Consider the following 18020-nt stretch of genomic DNA (forward strand, 5'->3'; position numbering starts at 1 on the left):
CTGATCATCCTCTTCCTTATAACCCTTTTGACCAGCATATAGAGAAAGTGGATGAGTTCTTAAGGCATGTAAAGGCATTACTGATTCAACCACATTTGAAGATGATGTGTGAATGCAAAAAGGACTGTAAATATTTCCATCATTTTTGCACAACTGGCCTATTCACTGCGGAGCTATGTAACTGCTCTGCTTTCTTAACCTTTGCCCTGTATCTGTGCTGAATTGGTCTGTGTCTGTGGCTTGGCCTCTGTCACTGAAACCTTCAGGAGGTCCCCCAAAGCAGGCTGGATCTATGCATATTCTTGGAAGAATTTGTCTATCATCATCATCATCATCTCCTTAGGCTTCATTTCTTAAAGACAAGCCCACCCGCCTTTGGGAGTTCATCTTTCTGCTAGAAGTTTGAGTGTTGAGTTTGGCTACCCAATAATATACCCAATAATATGATAACAGCCCTGTGAATGTGGCCCAAGGCATTCCTTTATTATCATGCCACCATATTTGGGGATTAAGCCCTGGCCTTGGCACTATGAACAGATCTAGGGCTAGGTGTGAGTGACCCTGGACCTCACTAAACCTTTCTCCCTCTAGTAAAATCCAAAAGCATCTTGTGCCTCCTACTTTTATTCCTGGTAACTTAGAAGCACGAAGTAGGTGTTCTCTTGTCCCGCCAGTTTGGTTTCCTTTCTGGATAGTTTTCAGGTGACAAAATTTAAGCACAGTGAACACAATTTCAACCACCTTTCTTTGGTATGTCCTGGTATTCACTGCCAAGCTCTACAACAGTTTCACACTTTTCCAAGCTAAGGCAGAGGGGTGCATGAAGATGCCCCGAAGGGCAAAACTGACAGCTGGCTGAAATAAGCCTTTGTTTGTTGCCACTTTGAAACCTCACTGCTTGGAAATGTGCCGTTGTGCTCCCAAGACGGTTTTGGAAAACCTTCTCTGTTTGGCAGCCTGTCTGCCACCCTTTTGTCGCTTGAGCCTCATCAGATATCAGCACAGAACTGACTGTACGTAGGACAATTTGGTGGCAGAATGGATTTGAGTAACAACTTTTCCTCCCACTCCTGCCTTTCAATCTCTGCTGTGAAACCCCATCCTAAAAAAAGAGAGAGAAAGTCCCAAACTGGCATGGCTCCTTGGTGATTCAATTCAGCCTTAGCTTTGGTGAGGAGGAGCAGCAGCCTCTTTGGGTTACTCCACAGGATCTGGTGAAGCAGCTAACATTTGCAAAAGTTCATGCTACGATAAACTAGTTAATCTCCACCATACGGAGCAACAGCAACCGAGTTTCCAGTCTCAAAGCCCCTCTGTATCCCAGTAGCTGTTAGTATTGATTACCGTTTGTGTGGTTTCTCTGCATCTCCATTCCACATTTTTGCAATTTTTCTGCTCTTTTCTGCATTCACTCCAGCTCTCTTGTTTCTCTCTCTCACTCACCTGTTGTTCATTTTCATCCCACGTTTAATGACAAGGCTGAGAATAAATATTAATGAACCCTCGAAAGCTCCAACTGGCAAATCTTTTGACACATGCACATGTGCAAAACAATGAACATTTTTGGGTCGGCATTGTCCTTCTTCCCATGCCACAGCTCCTCGGAAGCCAAGAAGCGCTGTTAAAACAAACAATCAGAACAAACCCAGCTTTGCAAATGTCTCTCTACTTTTTTTTGCAAAACTCAAAACCATGCCGTCACAAATCACTCCTCAGAGCAGCATCCCTCCATGCGACACATCTGAAACAAAACATACCAGACTCTCAGGTCAGAGAGAAAGTGAGCGGAGATGGAAAGCAGAAAGCAGTGTGAGCATTCAAAGGTGTCATGCTCCGAGATACAGGTTGGAGAAGGGAAGGGGATGGGAGTGAAGGAGAGGTGAGGTTTGCATGCCGCGTTTTCCTTCGTTGTGCGAGCGCGCCTGCCTCTGCGCAGTGCCAACTGTGTATGCGGTATATCCCAGCACAGCCTAACCAATGTGCAGACTACTGTACAATCTCGTAGTCCTGAACAGGTAGTCCGAACACTGGGCAGACGGAGTGGAGGCTCTGTGTCGACAAAATCCAGCGAGTGGTGATGCGCTTGCTCTTTCCCCCCCGGCTCGTGCCTCTAGTCTAGGCTAACCGTTTGCTGGATACAAAGAGAAAGGCAGGGAGGGAGATAATATGCGAGAAACAGTGACAGAAGGAGCCAGCAAGCAGTGCTAAAACCGAGTCCTGTTGGAAGAAGAGGCATCTTACTTCTTCTGCCATCAAGGATGGAGCGGATAAAAAAAGACTCCTGAACCCTCCCTCATCCCCAAACTCTTGAGGACCATCAAGTTGGACCAATGGCTCCTTCTCCTTTGTCAGGATCACGGACGCCGATCCTCTTGTTTTTCCTTCAGCCGCCGTGTCGCAGGTTCCTTAGTGGAGAAGAAGATAAATAAAATTAACCAAAATGAATAGGTACCACTGACTGAGAGAGGGAAGAGGCAACGTAGGTTCCTTAGATACCCATGCATTTTGGTAGAGAACCACTTGGGCCCAAAGCAATCCATGCAACGCTTCCATGCAACGCTTCCACACAACTGGGAGGATGGTTCGGGTATTTTTCTCCCCCCCCCCCCCATTTGTGGTCGGCCCCCTGAAGACCTCCCCTCCGCTTGCCATCCAAACCAAGTGGGTTGAAGGAGGCTGGCACTTGTTCTGGAGCTCACCTCAAGGGTCCTTTGACCCACCTTGGCCACTTGGCTTTGCCATTAGCCGCCGGCTACCCCCAGCATGGTCCGAGTCCCCCGCCTTTGTGGCCTCCCCCCAACGCCCCCCAACAGCCTCTGGCTCTCAATGGGCCTCCCTCCCTCCCTCCCTCCCTCCCTCTGGTCCTTTGCACCCTCCCTCCTTCTCTCTCTCTCTCTTTCCTTCCCTCCCTCTTGCTCCCTTTCCCACTTCTGCCTCAATTGACGTGGCAGCGCAAAACTAACTCGACTCGAAGGAGGAGCCTGCCAGCTGCTGAGAAGGTTAAAGTTCGACAGGAACTGAGCCGTCTGGTGGATAAGGTTGCGCGGGAGGCTGGGGGGGAGAAGAAGGGGTCCATACCTTGGATGGAAACTGGAGGAATGTCCCTCTTCCCTCTGGTGCGCAAGCGCATGGCTCCTGTGTAGCGATTCCAGATGTTCCTTCTTGGGCCATGTGTTCTGTTTCCTCTCTGGTGCCGCAGGGATAAAGAGGGCTTTATGTACAAGACGCAAACCCAACCAGCTCAGCACATGGGAGAAAGGAAGGGAGGAGGAGGTTGAGAAGAAGCCACCATTTAGCCAAAGCGAAACAAAAGCAAGCAACTGGTCCGGAGCACCCGTCCCGTTGCCGTTTCAAGATCTCCTTGAAAGCTTGACATTTCCATACTTTCGTTAGTGGTTGTGGATTGTTTCTGACATGGCTGTTGTGAATGTGTTGGGTGGGATGCAAAACAAACAGCATATTAAAGCATGCAGCATCATTTGTTTGGCAGCGAAGATCACTAGTGTGTCCACTTCCAATGGGCTGGAGTTATCTGTATCTCTTGCAAACATGGCCAGAAGTGGAAGGCTTTTATTGCTCCTTCCTACTCTCGCTATCTCATTTACGATACCCCAACCAACAGTTTTACTCTCCAGTGGTAGAGAAAGAAACCATGGCCAACCTTTTCTGCTGGTCCCCTTGGCTACTGTTTTGGGAAGGCTATTGAGAGGGAGGTCAGGAGCCTGCGATTTGTCTAAGGTTGGTGGAGTCTGAAAGTGAGGCTTCTGAACTTCATTTTCACACACATTCCCACACTGCACAACCGGGCCTTGTTTTGCAAGCAAACATCACTATCATTCAAAGATACAGCCGTGTTCATCTGTAGAATCACATCTTGTAGCACCTTTGAGACTAACTAAAAAGTTGGCAACATGAGCGTTCATAGACTTCAGTCTACTTCCTCAGATGCATTTAGTGGAGTGGAAACTTGGGACAGACATATAGATGCCATTTGTATATTGGACATTGGACATTCACACATACCAATGACATAGATATGTCTGTCCGTAGCAGTCTCAAAGGTCTCCCTACAAGATCTCCCTAAATACTGATTTCATATAGACTAACACAGCTATACCTTTGAATTCTCTCGTTTATAACCGTTTAAAACGCTGGGTGTTGTCTTCCAGTACAATCTGGAGGGCCATAGAAGCTAGAAAGGGTTATGTATTCCTGCACAACAGAGGGTTGGACTGGATGATCTCTCTACATACAAGATCCCTCTACATACTGGCTATGAATGATACGCACATCTTCGCTTGAGCCCCTCCGCTTCCATTTGTAATGCACATTTCAAACCTTGCAGTCACATTCCCTTGCCTACCAAAATATACAAACCACCACCCTGTCTGTGCTGGTGTCCCATAAAGCCGATATTAGCGGCCGAGCTTTTCCTCTCCATGATCTCCCTTGAGCCTTAGACTAACAGAGCAATGGCCAAGAATGTGGAAGGAAGACTCAGGCCGTTGTTCTCTTGGTCCAGAGCCGAGGACTGGGCCCCCCCCTTCTCCCAGAGTCCGGTCGGTCGGTTGGTCGGTCGGTCGTTCGGCTGGCCCCTAGGCCTCTTGCCAACCCCATCCTTGCTCTTCTTGGCTGGGCTCCTGCCCCTGGGACCTTTGCGCCAGCGCACAGCCGCATGCATGCGCCTGATTGCTAACACATGGGCCAGGGGCTCCTAGCCAGCCGCTTTGAAGGCCTCCTCGGCCCTCAGCAGCTCATTACACACTTTCCTGTCTCTGCCTTCAGGAAATGAAGTCAGAGCCTTGATATAAAACAGGCTGGGCTGAAAGGAGAGAAGATGGAAACGCTGCAGAGGCTGGGATTAGGCTTTGTGAAGGGGGCAGGGAAGCCGGGCGGGCGCCCAGATGCAAGGATGGTCCCCACGCCAAGCGTTGGGAAAGGCCTTGGCATCCGAATGGCAATGCTTGGGCAATCCAGGCTTGTTCAGATAGAAAGAGCAGTTTAGATTTTTATACCTCTTCATAGTGAACTCAGCACTTTCTGAGCAATTTGCAATCTGCAAGCCGTGAAAAGTGTGTGATGTAAGAATGAAAAGTGTGTGAAGTAAGAATGATAACATTTAATACTTATGTTGTATTATGGACCATAAAACTTATAAATAAATCAAGTCTTGTTCAGATAGCAATAGCAGTTTACATTTTTATACCACTTCATAGTGAGCTAAGCGCAATCTGTAAGCCATGAAAAGTGTGTGATGTAAGAATTATCATATTTAGTAAAGATTTATTATGCATGTTGTATTATGGACCATAAAACTTACAAATAAATCAAGTCTTGTTCAGATAGCCATTTACATTTCTATGTCATTTCATAGTGAGCTAAGCACTCTCTAAGTAGTCTAGCCTTGTGCCAAGTAGCATCGCTACCATTGGACCACCTCTTGTTGCCGTCTGTTGTGACCCTCAAGGAGGCAACTAGACACTAAGCTTTGAATCCACTGTTTGTGTGGTCCACAAAACTGACTTAACATTAATAGAGATGAAATTATGATTTGGCCTTCTGTGGGCCATTTACCAAAGGTGCTCTACTCAGTTTCCTGGGAGTCCCCCTGCTTTCCCCCCTCCATCCATTATGGCTGGCTCTATCCAGCATGGTCCCCATCCATCACCCAGAAGCCCATGACCAAGTCTGCTTTTTGTTACGATAAATACAAATAAAAACTGAGGGAGAGGAAGCAAAGCAGTGTTTTATTCTGGGGGGAAAAACAAAATATATGATGGCTGGTAATGGGACCTGTTTTAAATGAAGTTTGTGAATCAGAAAGGGACCACCCACTTCCCTGCCTCTGAAATGCTGACTGCCGTTGTGGGATAGAAATGCCTTTCCAGAAAGAACGATGGCTCCTGGCAGGGCTTTGAAAGCAACCGGGAAGTATTTGGAAGGAGGTGACAGTCAAACCACAATGCAGTTGCTCTTCGCGTTCTCTTGCCATACATACCCCTTTCCCCCATGCCAGGTATTAAGAAAAACAGCTTTTTGGCAGATTGAGATTTCCCTCCACGCCTCCATCCATCCAGAGGAGTTTTGCAGCTTCCCAGTCTTTTGCATTAAAAGAAAAGAAACCAAAATAAAGGGAAGGACCTTTTGCCCTCGGTCTCCATTGCTCCATTGACTATTGCAGCAAGATCCTTGAGCAGGCGTCTGTTTGAACCATTTGCAGCAATGCTATTTAGCAGGAATTTGGGGGAGCAAAGCCCTAGGACTTAGAGAGTGGTCACTAAAGCCTACGAATCCCCAAATCCCCCCTCCATTTCTGCCTGAGAAAATAATCTGTCTGAGCATCAGGGACATTGATGTGACATTCTCTGCAAATAATGAAGTGATAAGAAAGCTTTCAAGTGTCACTATTGCTGGTTTTACCATTGCAACAAGTTTTACTATTGCTGCAGAATAGCATCTATAGGAAGCCAGAGAATGAGGACAGCGATTAAGGAGAAGTGAGATGCTTTAAGTAAAACAGCTAAAAATAATAATTAAGAAGCAGTTAGATACATTTCTAGCTTTTAGATGCACACACTTAAATACAGTATTTACAAGGCTCTGTTCCATCTTTTGAAAAGTAGTGCTGCATAATGCCCATGAAATGTGGGAACCATAAGGCTTGGCAAAGGACAAGATCATTTCCAATATCTTCTTTTCTTTTAAACCATGTTTTAAAAAAGGCCTCCTGGACCTGCTCTTGGTCCGTTCCTTTGTTGCCAGACATCATTGGGAAGCTTGAGGGTCTAAACTCAATTACATGGAAACAAGGTCCGTCCAAATCATCCGGATTTATTCCCGAGTAAAACGTTTTCAGATCAAGGGGAGTTAGGAAACTCGGAGGGAGACTCAAGGAGGTTGTTCTCTCCCGGGTTTCGGAGTTGGCTTCTGAGAAAGAATAAATAAATAAATATATCCAACGGAGAACAAAAAGAACTGCAATGTTCTTGCCATCTGGAAGCTGTTTGGTTTGTGAAATGAGTCTGCAGCCCCTCGCCTGGGTTCTCCATCAGGAGGCACCCAAAAGTCACACAGCCCCATCCGCTCAACTGGGGCCGGCTCTAGCAGCCTATGCCAGCAACGCAGTTTGGCTTTCGGTGTGTTTTTATTCTGGGGTTTCATTTCTACCAGATTTTCAGAGCAAAAAGCCCTGAAAATATTAACTCATAGCTATTGAGGCAATAGCCAAAGAGATTGCAACTTAAGACAACTTAAAAGGCTGCAGCAGTGAAAGACCATCGAGTTTATCACACTGGGGCTGTTTTTGGCATTAAAGAGAGATTAAAGCGCATTTAAAGCCTCCCGCAAATAAAGTGGAAATGGCGAGTAATTGCCTGAATGATGATCACGCAGTGGTGCGAATAAAGAGATATTGGAAATGCGTTGTCGCTAGAATCCTGAAAGTAAAAAGAGACGCGTCAATGCTTCTTTGTGGCTGCTTTAATGGCGGGTCTTATGCACCGTTATGTGAAATGATTTCGCGTAATGATGCGATTTTTTCCGGGATATTCACGCAATAAACTCGCAATCTCTTTCATGTGAAAGTAAAATAAGCCACAAAGGCCTTAATGAAAAGCCACATCTGAAGGAAACTGAAGTTGGCACCAGCAGACCTCCAAGAAATACCCTTCTCTTTATGGGAGCTATAGTTCAAAAAAAGGAGTAACTTTTCACCTTCCGTTGCACATTTCAATAATATTCCCTCTAATTTCCCAATTACTCTTATCTTTCTCCTCAGCTTATATCTTTCCTAATTCTGTTTTTTGCTTTTCTTTTTCAAACCCACATCCATTATAAACCTTTCTTAAATTTGTCTCTGAGTGAACCAACGCAGAGGATCTTCCTTCCTTTTGTGCTTCTTCTTTAGATGCCATAATTCACTTAAACTCTTGTTTGTTTGTTTTTAAATATCTTTGTATTTTAACCATCTTTCCTCTCTAATCATTTCTTTTTCCCTGTAAAGGGGAAAATCCACATAGTCGTTTTTGGGGAAACCCTCCTTTGATATTGATTCCATCTTTTAATTGGGGCTTTCCTAATGCAGAGATTTAAAAAGTATTGTATTTTGTTGATCTTTTTCATGTGCCAAATAAGCATGCCACCCTTATGTAACCCCACTTCTTACTCCAAGGAACCTGGAGTACCAGAACTCACTGGAGTAGATCCACAGTGTAGTTGCAAACTGGGAGGCAAGAGAGTATGCTAGTAGGTTTTCTCAGCCAAGTAACATTACATTAAGGGTTCATTTACTAAGGTCTGTTTGCATTCTTCGGACTCCTGTGGCTATGATTGTTTATGAGACGGAATATCATCTTGATTCTACTCTTTGCAACACGGCGGGAGGAGGAAAGGCCCAGCATACTCTTTCCCCATAACCGCGCTACTAGGCCTAGTAAGTCAGCAACCATGGCTGCTGTGGTTTCTTATTAGGGTTTGGTATCTGCAGAGACAGCCTTTGCCTGCCTGGCTTTTCCATTCTCTGTCCTTCCTGCCAAAAGGGATTGAATTTCTTCCCTTTCCAGCCAACGGGGCCGGCGTGACGCACATTCCAGACAGCCACAGTTGTGTACGGGGCACATTTCTGAGCAAGCGTCAGCCAGGAATGGTCGCCCCTCCTTTCAGCACAACGGTTTTGCCTCCGAACCACTCTAAGGTCCCAGCATCTCTCTAGGTTGGCAAGAACTTTACAGAAAGATGGGTTTGGGGACTCGCGTTTGGAGCTTAGCGTATATACTCAACTATAAGTCAACCTCGTGCATAAGTCGAGGGCAGGTTTGGGTGCCAAAATTACGGATTTTGCTATGACCCTTGGACAAGTTGAGTGCAAAACGTAGGGGCATATAACAAAGGATCTCAAGGATGAAACAAAGCAAAACAATGTCAAAGAACACACAAAGGAGATCAGGAGTTTATCTGTGAATATCCCATAAATTACGCGAAACCATTTCACACGACGTCGCAGAAAACCTGCCATGAAAGTGGTCACAAAAAAGCATTAACACCCATCTTTTTATTGAGCCCTCATCCACTTGCAAATAGGATAATAAGATCAACCCATTAGTCATGCTCCATGTGTAGGGATTGTGGGAGTTGTTGTCCCAAAAATCTGGAAGACATCAGATTGCCTACCTGTGCGCTTAAAAGGTTGAGCATGTAGCAAGGCTAGAAAGCGACTGATGGTAACCGATTCTTGATCTTTCTACTTCGCAGGAGAAGGAGAAGAAGTACATGCTGCCAGTGGATAACCTGAAGGTGCGAGATATCGAGAAGGGCTTCATGTCCAGCAAGCACATCTTTGCCCTCTTCAACACTGAGCAGAGGTGCGACCCTTTATCTGTCAGATTTGAAGACCATGTCCCCAAATGCAATGTTTTTGGAAGGGCAGAGGAGGGCAGTTTGGTGTCCAGGAAAAAAAGGGGCAGATGATGATAAGAGTCAGAGCAGGAAAAGCAGAGGCTGACAAGTGTTAAGGCAATAAGGGCAGAGGATGAGAGTTTGGCATTAGGGCAGAAAGATCATGAAGTCCAGAGTTTAACATTACCTTTGCATCACCACCGAGACAGAAAGGACTAATTCGTATTCTTGTCCTGCCTCTCCTCCTCTTTCGTTTCAGGAATGTTTACAAAGACTACCGACAACTGGAGCTGGCCTGTGAGACCCAAGAGGAGGTAGACAGCTGGAAGGCCTCCTTCTTGCGCGCCGGCGTTTACCCGGAGCGTGTCGGGGTGAGTCGATGGCGGAGAGTAACCGAAGCGTAAAAAGTGGGCGGACGTGAAAATGTCTCACGACAAACTGTGGCTAGCGAGTACAATGCTAGCCCTGCAGAGGCCAGCCCTGTTTCTTGGCTCATGCTGTCTACCTGTTCAGGTGAGAATGTAACACCTTTGAGACTCACTGAAAGTGAGATTGGCAGCAAGAGCTTTCCTAGACTTCAGTCAACTTCCTCAGATGCATTTAGTGGAGCGGAAACCAGAGACAGACATATATATGCCATTGGGACATGAGAATGTCCAATATACAAATGGTGTGTGTGTGTGTGTGTGTGTGTGTGTGTGTGTGTGTGTGTGTGTCTCCCTGGTTTCCATTCCACTAAATGCATCTGAGGAAGGAGACTGAAGCCTATGTTATACCTATCTGTCTTTGTGGTGTTAAAGACAAGGAGCCTGTTGGAAGAAAAGAGGTGGCAAGCCTAGTTCAGAACCATTATGGTTGAATTTGCAGAGATGCAAAGCTGGGTTTGTCAAAATGAAGCATCCCATGCCCTGCAGATCATGGCTGAGATCCTATATGGCGCAACATTGCGGAATAGATCCCCACATGTCCTTACGTAATTACGCTAAATATCTCCTTCCAACACCCCTCTCTTTGATCACTCCTCCGTTAGTCACTAGCTCCTATAGACCTCCTCAGTGGTGATACTACCATCTGTTGGTGAGGCAGTGGAATCTCCTAAATCCAATGTCTTTTAAGACTGGGCTGCATCCACTCTGCAGAAATAATCCAGTTTGACACCACTTTAACTGCCATGGCTCAGTGCTATGGGAATTCTGGGGACCGTATTTTGTTGTGGCACCAGAGCTCCTGACAGAGAAGGCTAAATGTCTCGCAAAACTATTAATTTTTAGATTTCCATAGCATTGAGACACGGTGGCTAAAGTGGTGTCAAACTGGATTATTTCTGCAATGAGGATGCAGGTTTTTAAAATACCCGTTCTCCCCTTTTCATGCTTTGCCCCACCAGATTAGTATACTTTTCCTCCGTTGCTCATCCCTTGTTATGCCTTATAGACAGTCCTTTTTCAAGGTATAGTTTCTAGTCCAATACATTTCCACTAGATCCCACTTTGGTTCTCCTGGTAAGTAATTTTCTTTTGGAATCTGCATTAATGATCCAGTATTATTGTTATCCCCCCCCCTTTTTTTTTTTTGGCTGTGGTCAATAAGGAAGCCTTTCATGCCTGTATTTTATAGGGTTTCCCACTCTTTCGTGGGAAACATTGGGTCCTTTCGCGGCTAAATTGGGTACTTAAGTGCACCTGATGTTGCAAAGTAAAATACAGAGGATTTTTTTTTAATGGTCACCTTTTTTCTTTTCTTTTCTTTTCCTTTTTTTCTTTTTGCATTTTGCTTTTTGTGCTCAAACTTGGCCCTTCAGGACAAAGACAAAGTAAGTGTCGGCCCCTCCGCCTTTTCTACCCTGCGGTGGAAATCGCATCACCTGTTTCTGCTCATTTTTACTTTTAATCTTTTTTTCTTCTTTCTTTTTGAATTTATTTATACTTTTGCCTCTGTGTCTCTTAAGGGAAATGTCTTCTTCCTCCCTTCCTTTCCTGCCATGTTGTCTGCTTGATTTACTTTTTATTCTTGCTTTGGTTTTCCTTTTATCCATCTGAATGCGCCTCCTTCGGAATTGGGTTGCTCCGTTCTTGAGCTGTGTCCAGATTATTCTCCCTTTCCTCCCATCTTGTTCTTTTCCTCCCTTTTCATTTGGCCCCTTTTCTTTCTCATTTTTGTTGTTGTTCGGATTTCCAGTTCTCTTAACGTTGGGTTTCCAAAACTTTGGGGATTACATATTTAAGTTCTTTGCAAAGTTCTTTGCAAATAATAATAATAATGATATCAGCAGCATCCTAAGGTCTTTGCAAAGCTCTTTGCAATTAAAGTAGGAGGAAAACTTGGTGGAACCAGACCTAAAATGAAACCCCCATATTCTACGAAGGAGAGACATAGAGTATCTTGCTCTACAGTCCTCTGTTTGAAGGTCTGTCAGGCATCATCCCTCTATTTGAAAGCATCCTTTCTTGAATGGTTGTCTAGTCCAAGACCAGTTGCAAGGTAAACTAGCAGATCCTATGCAGCAGACTGAACATGAACCCTATTTCCCCCGCTACGATGCTGTCTTTATATTTTTATATTATAGCAATTATTTCAACATGTGCATTTGCACACTCAACATACAATTTTATGCAAGCCAACGTCCCCTTTTTTGGCTGAGCATTTCCTTGCTTCTTGTCATTCCGATGTACGAATTAACACTCTAGGTCAGTGCTATTTTACCTTGTGGTCCATGGACATGTACTACTACCTTTGAAATATAAAAATGGGTCATGTTCCTCCTTCTCATTTGCTCTCTGGTACTGAGGAGATGCCAATGTAATACTGAAGACACATCCTCTCTTTCCCAAATCCTGTGCAGTCCAGTGAGTCGGAAGAGAACGGATCAGACAGTCTAATGCACTCCATGGACCCTCAGCTGGAGAGGCAGGTGGAAACCATCAGGAACCTGGTGGACTCTTACATGGCCATCGTCAACAAGACCGTCCGCGACCTCATGCCTAAGACCATCATGCACCTTATGATCAACAATGTATGTATGCTATTACATGGTACATGAGAATGCATATCACCTTGTAGCATCAGTTGCATCCTCAGAAGGGGATGATTCATAGGATGCAGCTGATATCTCCCAGATTCCACCAGCCTGCAGGGTTGCCATTTCAAGGAGTAACTTTTCCAAAATCAGAGTAGGTATGCATCACAAGATATATATGTGTGTGTGTCTGTGTGTGTATCTATGTTATATACATATAACTTATGTTGCGTACCTACTCCGAATTTGGAAAAGTTACCCTTTGAAATGGCAACCATGCAGGCTGGCGGAATCTGGGAGATATCAGCTGCATCCTAGGAAGATGGTGGATTCTGTGCATCCCAGTCCCAAAGAGATAACCTTTCCCCAAACTCTGGCTCTGCTCTCAACCCGTGGCTTTCCCTCCTCCTACAGACCAAGGAGTTTATCCATTCGGAGCTGCTGGCCAACCTCTACTCCTGCGGAGACCAGAACACCCTGATGGAGGAGTCAGCCGAGCAAGCCCAGCGGCGGGACGAGATGCTGCGCATGTACCATGCCTTGAGAGAGGCGCTGAACATCATCGGGGACATCAACACCACCACTATCAGCACTCCTTTGCCCCCGCCGGTGGACGACTCTTGGCTGCAGGTGCAGAACATACCGTCCGGACGCAGGTACCCGAGGCTCAGGCGGAGGCCCCCGCAGACCTTCCTGATGCCTCTTTGAGCAACTAGATGGGGCGCCTCCTGGCAGGGCAGGCAAGAAGGGATGCTCGGTCTTTGCGCCGCACCAGCTGAGGTCATGAAGGCTACCCTGGCCGTTGCTGGGACCTTGAAGGCTGGCTGATATATAAAAAATTCCACAAAACCTATGTGAAGCCTGACATGCTGGGGTTTGGTCCCAGGACCAAACATGTATAACAAAATCCATGCTCAAGTCCCGTTAAATACAGTGGCATAGTAAAATGGTATTCCGTATATAAAATGGAAAATCAAGGTTCGCTATTTGGAATTTATATGTTTGGGGAATATTTTCAAGCCATAGATGCTTGTTTTAAAAATCCGTGGATAAGGAGGGCTGACTGTACTTTTAACAAGTAGCTTTCAGTGCTCTGAACACCTGCAAATCCTGCTTGGGAAGAGCTGGTAGTGTGGCAAAATAAACGCAGATCTACCCATCTGTGCCTCATGTGTCCTCAGACAGCTTTCAGCTCTCTTGAAAAGCTCTTCTGACTGTGAAGGGTACTTGAGAGGCAGCAAGCGCTTTTAGGAAGCATCTCTGTCATCATGCTGGCCCGCTGTTGAGTGACGCATTGCTCTTTTCCTCTCTCCCTCTTTTCCTCATTCTCTCTCTTTGCTAGGTCTCCCACCTCCAGCCCAACGCCGCAGAGGAGAGCTCCGGCAGTCCCGCCCGCCAGGCCTGGGTCGCGCGGTCCAGCTCCTGGACCTCCGCCTGCTGGTGGTCCCACTCTGGGTGGTGCGCCTCCTGTGCCCTCTAGGCCAGGGGCCTCTCCCGATCCTTTTGGGCCTCCCCCCCAGGTCCCATCTCGGCCCAACCGTGCGCCTCCCGGCGTCCCCAGGTAAGTGTGGCTCTGTGATGGGCAGAAAGGAGGAATGGGCATTGGGCATTGGCTACACCGGGGCTGCAAATGGAAGCTGCTTACTAGGGAACCAAAACCCATTGATATTTACTTTCGAATAAAAATGTTCAGGACTGTGCTGGAAGTAAGTCAGAAAGTAAGCCACTTACTTGGAAATAGTTGATGATGTTCTGTCACCTGTTTTAAACGTGTGTGTGTGTGTGTGTGTGTGTATTGTTGTTGTTGTTGTTGTTGTTTTTAAAAAATAACAAATGAGGTATCCAGAATTGGCACTGAGTTTTGATGTATGGGAGGGAATGCAAGTATAAATGATTTTAGTGGGGGTTTTTTAAACTGAACTAGAGAATTTGCAGAGATTGTCAGTACAGATTTTGTTTCAGCGTTAGTTCATGCAAGCTTAATGTTGTCTTAGAGAAACTGGGACATTTTTCTCTCTCTGTTGCTATTAATGAATGTTGGGATGTATGGGAAGCAGCTTTCTCTGTAAAGGATCCAGACAGAGTTGATACTTGTTATGATATGCATGACTGCAAAGGTTTGCTTTATACTGAGTTGGACCCTACAGGTCACTAGATCAGATTCACTAACCCTCGACCGGCTGGTGCTTTGGGATGTCGGCTGGAGGATCCTAGATGCTGTCGAAGAGTTTTCCCATCTGAGCTCTCCTTGCTTCTAGTGAGCATTTTGCTGAGTAGATACACAGCGGAGGAGACCTAGGCTAGGAGATGGAGTGGAGGAGTCTGATGCAGGACATTGCTGTCTCAGTGGTGGTTGTACAAGCATCGGCGCTCAAATGCACAAACAGTTATCTCGGCTTTCTATGGGGTCATCTCTTGCATCTCCCTCCTCAGGCACATGGCCTTGTCCACAGGTGCCTCTTGGCCCCAAACGTGGTTCTCTCACCAGCCCTTCATCCAGAGTTTGTGGTTGCCAACGTGGACCGCTTTGGCTGCTGCTGCTGCTTTTGCTTTGTATTTGTGGGTCTTGCTTCTCTCTTCACATCCAACCTTCTCATTCCTTTTTCCCTCTTTTCAGTTTAGTTTCCATGCACATCTTTTGTTTGGATTTCAGTGTGCAGTCTTTCTCCTCTTCCCAGCCTATGTCTTCATGGCCACATTTCACCCCACATCACTCCCTTTGTGCTGTTCCTTCATTCACATGCAACAAATATATATTCTATATACTGGCAAAGATATTTCATGCAACTGAAATAAAGTAGTCTCTCTCTCTCTCTCTCTCCCTCCCTCTCTCTCTAAATCCTGCCGCAACCTTTATGCCATTTGTAAAATTTTGGATTATTTAGGGGGTTTTATCTATGAGGGCATCCTAAAAGAATAATGTTAACTAAGTAAAAGATTGTGGGATCAATTTCCACGTTGTTTTCTTCCCAGAGTCACCCACACAGCATCAGGAAAGAGTGTAAAACAAAAAAGCTAGGTGTGCTTGTGTTATGTGTATATTTGTACACATTCGTAGCGCATCAGGTATTCAGGAACATTTTCATACCGCTGATCCGCTGCCCCTCTGAACAGTAATAAGCAGGACACACATTGGGAAATGGGCACAGACAGTGGCATCCAGACAGATGGCTTCCAATGTCAGCACAGAGGCTTGCCTTTCTTTTCCTAGAAAGATTTTAAAACCATAGAGTTAGAAGGGACTCCCAAAGGTCATATATTCTAACCCCCCCCCCCCTTTTGCCATGCAAGAATCAGAAGCCTATGTGGACAGAGAGAGTAACAATGCCCACCATTGCATCTGGTTTTGGTGGTGTGTTCTCTTCTTGAATGAGTGGCTGCACAGATTTTGCAAGTTATGGGAGCGATGGGTCCATCAGCTCTGTATCTTGTCCGCCTGAGATGGAAAGGTGGCTTTCTTGAGTCATTCCACTTCTGCTGACATGGGCCCCAGTCAGAGCAGATCAGCCCTGCAGCTGGAGAGGGGTATAAATACTGATATTAAATAGGATTTTGACCAATTCCCTGATGAGGAAAATCCTGTTGCAGGAAAAAAAAATGCAACCAGGAGTTTAATATGTTGGAGTTAAACTCCAGCTATCTCCAGCCAGCATGCACATTGGGGATGATGGAGGTCGTAGTCCAAAAAGGCAGGTGGCAGAAGGAGACTGCCTTACATATTTCACAGGTTTATTGCTGTTTTAGGTTTTTCTGGAGTAGATTCTGCCCCATGGATGATGATGCTAGTTCAGGAAGTGCCACAAAATGTCTTGTTGGTAGCATTCAGGTATTCCAGTGTGACACCTGATTTCTCTCTCTTTCTCTTTCAATCTCTTCTGCCTCAAACCCTTTCCATTCCATCAAGAGGCCCCACTTCCCCATTGACCCATGGCTGCAGATGGCCACTCGGTGTCCCTTGTGCCATCTCTTGTATATAGAATAAGTCAGTCCACACTTGGCTGCAGGGCTAGAGTCTTCTGCCACAAGTGACCAGACAACCATCTTCATCCGTTGCTGTTTGTCTTTTCCTTCTTTCTTTTTCCTCCCTTTGGTCCTCTTTTTGATAAAAGAGTTCTGTCTTTCCTACATTGGGAGGAGAAATGGGGCCTGGCCTGGGTCTAAAAGGACTCATATATCAGCTTTTGAGAGATGTGTGTGTGTTTGGATTTGGACGAAAGAGTGAGAACTCATTCTGGAATGCCAAGCTTCTGTGTCCCTTGAGGCTGAGTGTATGAACCTGTCCACAGAGATGCCAACTAGCATCCCCCAATGCGGCATCTACTTGTAGTGTTGGACTACAACTTCTATCATCCCTAGTCATCATCAGCCATTTTTTCTAAGGGGCTCAGTAATGGATGCATCCCCCTCCCCCAATGGCTCACCCACAGCTTCTGCTCCTGGAGGGAGATACGTTTGTCCGCAGCTGTGCTGCCCCTTTGTGTGGCATTGCCACCCTTCAGAGTACCAGCGGCCATGTAATGGATGGGTGCTGGAGTGTGCAGGTGTATCTGTGTGCCTGAGTTGTAAATGCACAGGTGTGTGTCTTATGCGAAATGTTCAGGCATTTTTTCCCTATCCTTCCTGCAGCCATGTATGTGAGCAGACTTGTGGGGCTGCCAGTTGTGGAGTTTTGCCTCTGCTGTGTTATGTGTGTATAAGGTTGCACGTGCAAGCATAGGCCAGGGCACTTTCCCTGCAAGCATCCCATGTGTGCGAGTGTGTTTCTGTGTGTGCCTTCATTTTCCAAACTGCGTGGCCTCTTGCCTCCAATTGTCTGAACAGCCCTGTCGCTCTCGTGTTGTCTTTCAGAATCACTATCAGTGACCCTTGAGGACTGGCGGCCACGGTACGTTCTTCACTCGCACTCATCCCTGTCCTCAAGCGATGCATGAACTGGTGTTAGTCTTACCCCCATCGCTGCCGTTGTGTCTCCCCATCCGCCTTCATGCCCCCGGTCTGCCACTTGCCTCTCCTACTAGTCCACCCAGATGTCCTTCTCTTTATCCCAGGCCCCGCAGATTCCCGCCTGATAGATCTGGTTGATCCTTGCCTGCCAAGAATTTAAATTATTTAGATGTTGTATTTTTGTTCTGGAGGAAAACATTTGGATTTTAAAAAAAACCAATAGAACCTGTTAAACTAGTGAGATGGAAGAGAATGAAAAAAGGAGGAGGAGGAAGCAGAGCATTGTAAGGACTGGACCATGGAAATGTTACTTTCTGGACAAGAGCTCCCAAAATCCCTCCGCCAGCATGGTCAGTGGGATATATAGTCTTAAATCACTTTTCCAAAGTCTGTTTTGAACATCACTCCCTAGAAGCTAGGCTTTATCGGGGGTTCCTCTCCAGCCTCAGATTGCTTCTATGATCCTAAGATTTGCCTTGCAGCATCGATCCATCCAATCCTATATAGTTTCCACTGATCCATAATGGCTCTTTAGAGGATCTCTGGCAGAGGTGGGCCATTCCCAGCTTTGCTGCTGGAAGCCCTTTGTGCCACCCCAAAGACTTTGATTTCTTCTACGAATCTCATACCCTCCAACTGTCCAAATTGATCCCCTGTTGTCCCACTT

The 18020-nt window shown here is 46.1% G+C and overlaps 1 protein-coding gene across 12 annotated transcripts in view; it reads left to right on the forward strand.

Annotated features, from left to right (window-relative positions):
• DNM1 (dynamin 1) overlaps positions 1 to 18020 on the forward strand; it is a 73134-nt gene that overhangs the window by 49380 nt on the left and 5734 nt on the right. For 8 of the 12 annotated variants that reach the window (XR_016282094.1, XM_089534787.1, XM_089534789.1 and 5 more), the window contains 5 exons: positions 9250 to 9359; positions 9653 to 9764; positions 12236 to 12406; positions 12824 to 13065; positions 13752 to 13970. Coding sequence is in view for 11 of the 12 variants with exons in the window: in XM_089534787.1 (XP_089390913.1) it covers positions 9250 to 9359; positions 9653 to 9764; positions 12236 to 12406; positions 12824 to 13065; positions 13752 to 13970 (854 nt within the window). In the remaining variant the exon portion in view is untranslated. Of the gene's footprint in view, positions 1 to 9249; positions 9360 to 9652; positions 9765 to 12235; positions 12407 to 12823; positions 13066 to 13751; positions 13971 to 17257; positions 17295 to 18020 lie in introns of those variants that run through there. The other 4 variants (XM_089534795.1, XM_089534798.1, XM_089534794.1 and 1 more) reach the window with 2 other exon arrangements.

Source organism: Sceloporus occidentalis, unplaced genomic scaffold, assembly GCF_023333645.1.
Source record: "Sceloporus occidentalis isolate IW3139 unplaced genomic scaffold, rSceOcc1.0.p SCAF_8, whole genome shotgun sequence".
NCBI lineage: Eukaryota > Metazoa > Chordata > Lepidosauria > Squamata > Phrynosomatidae > Sceloporus > Sceloporus occidentalis.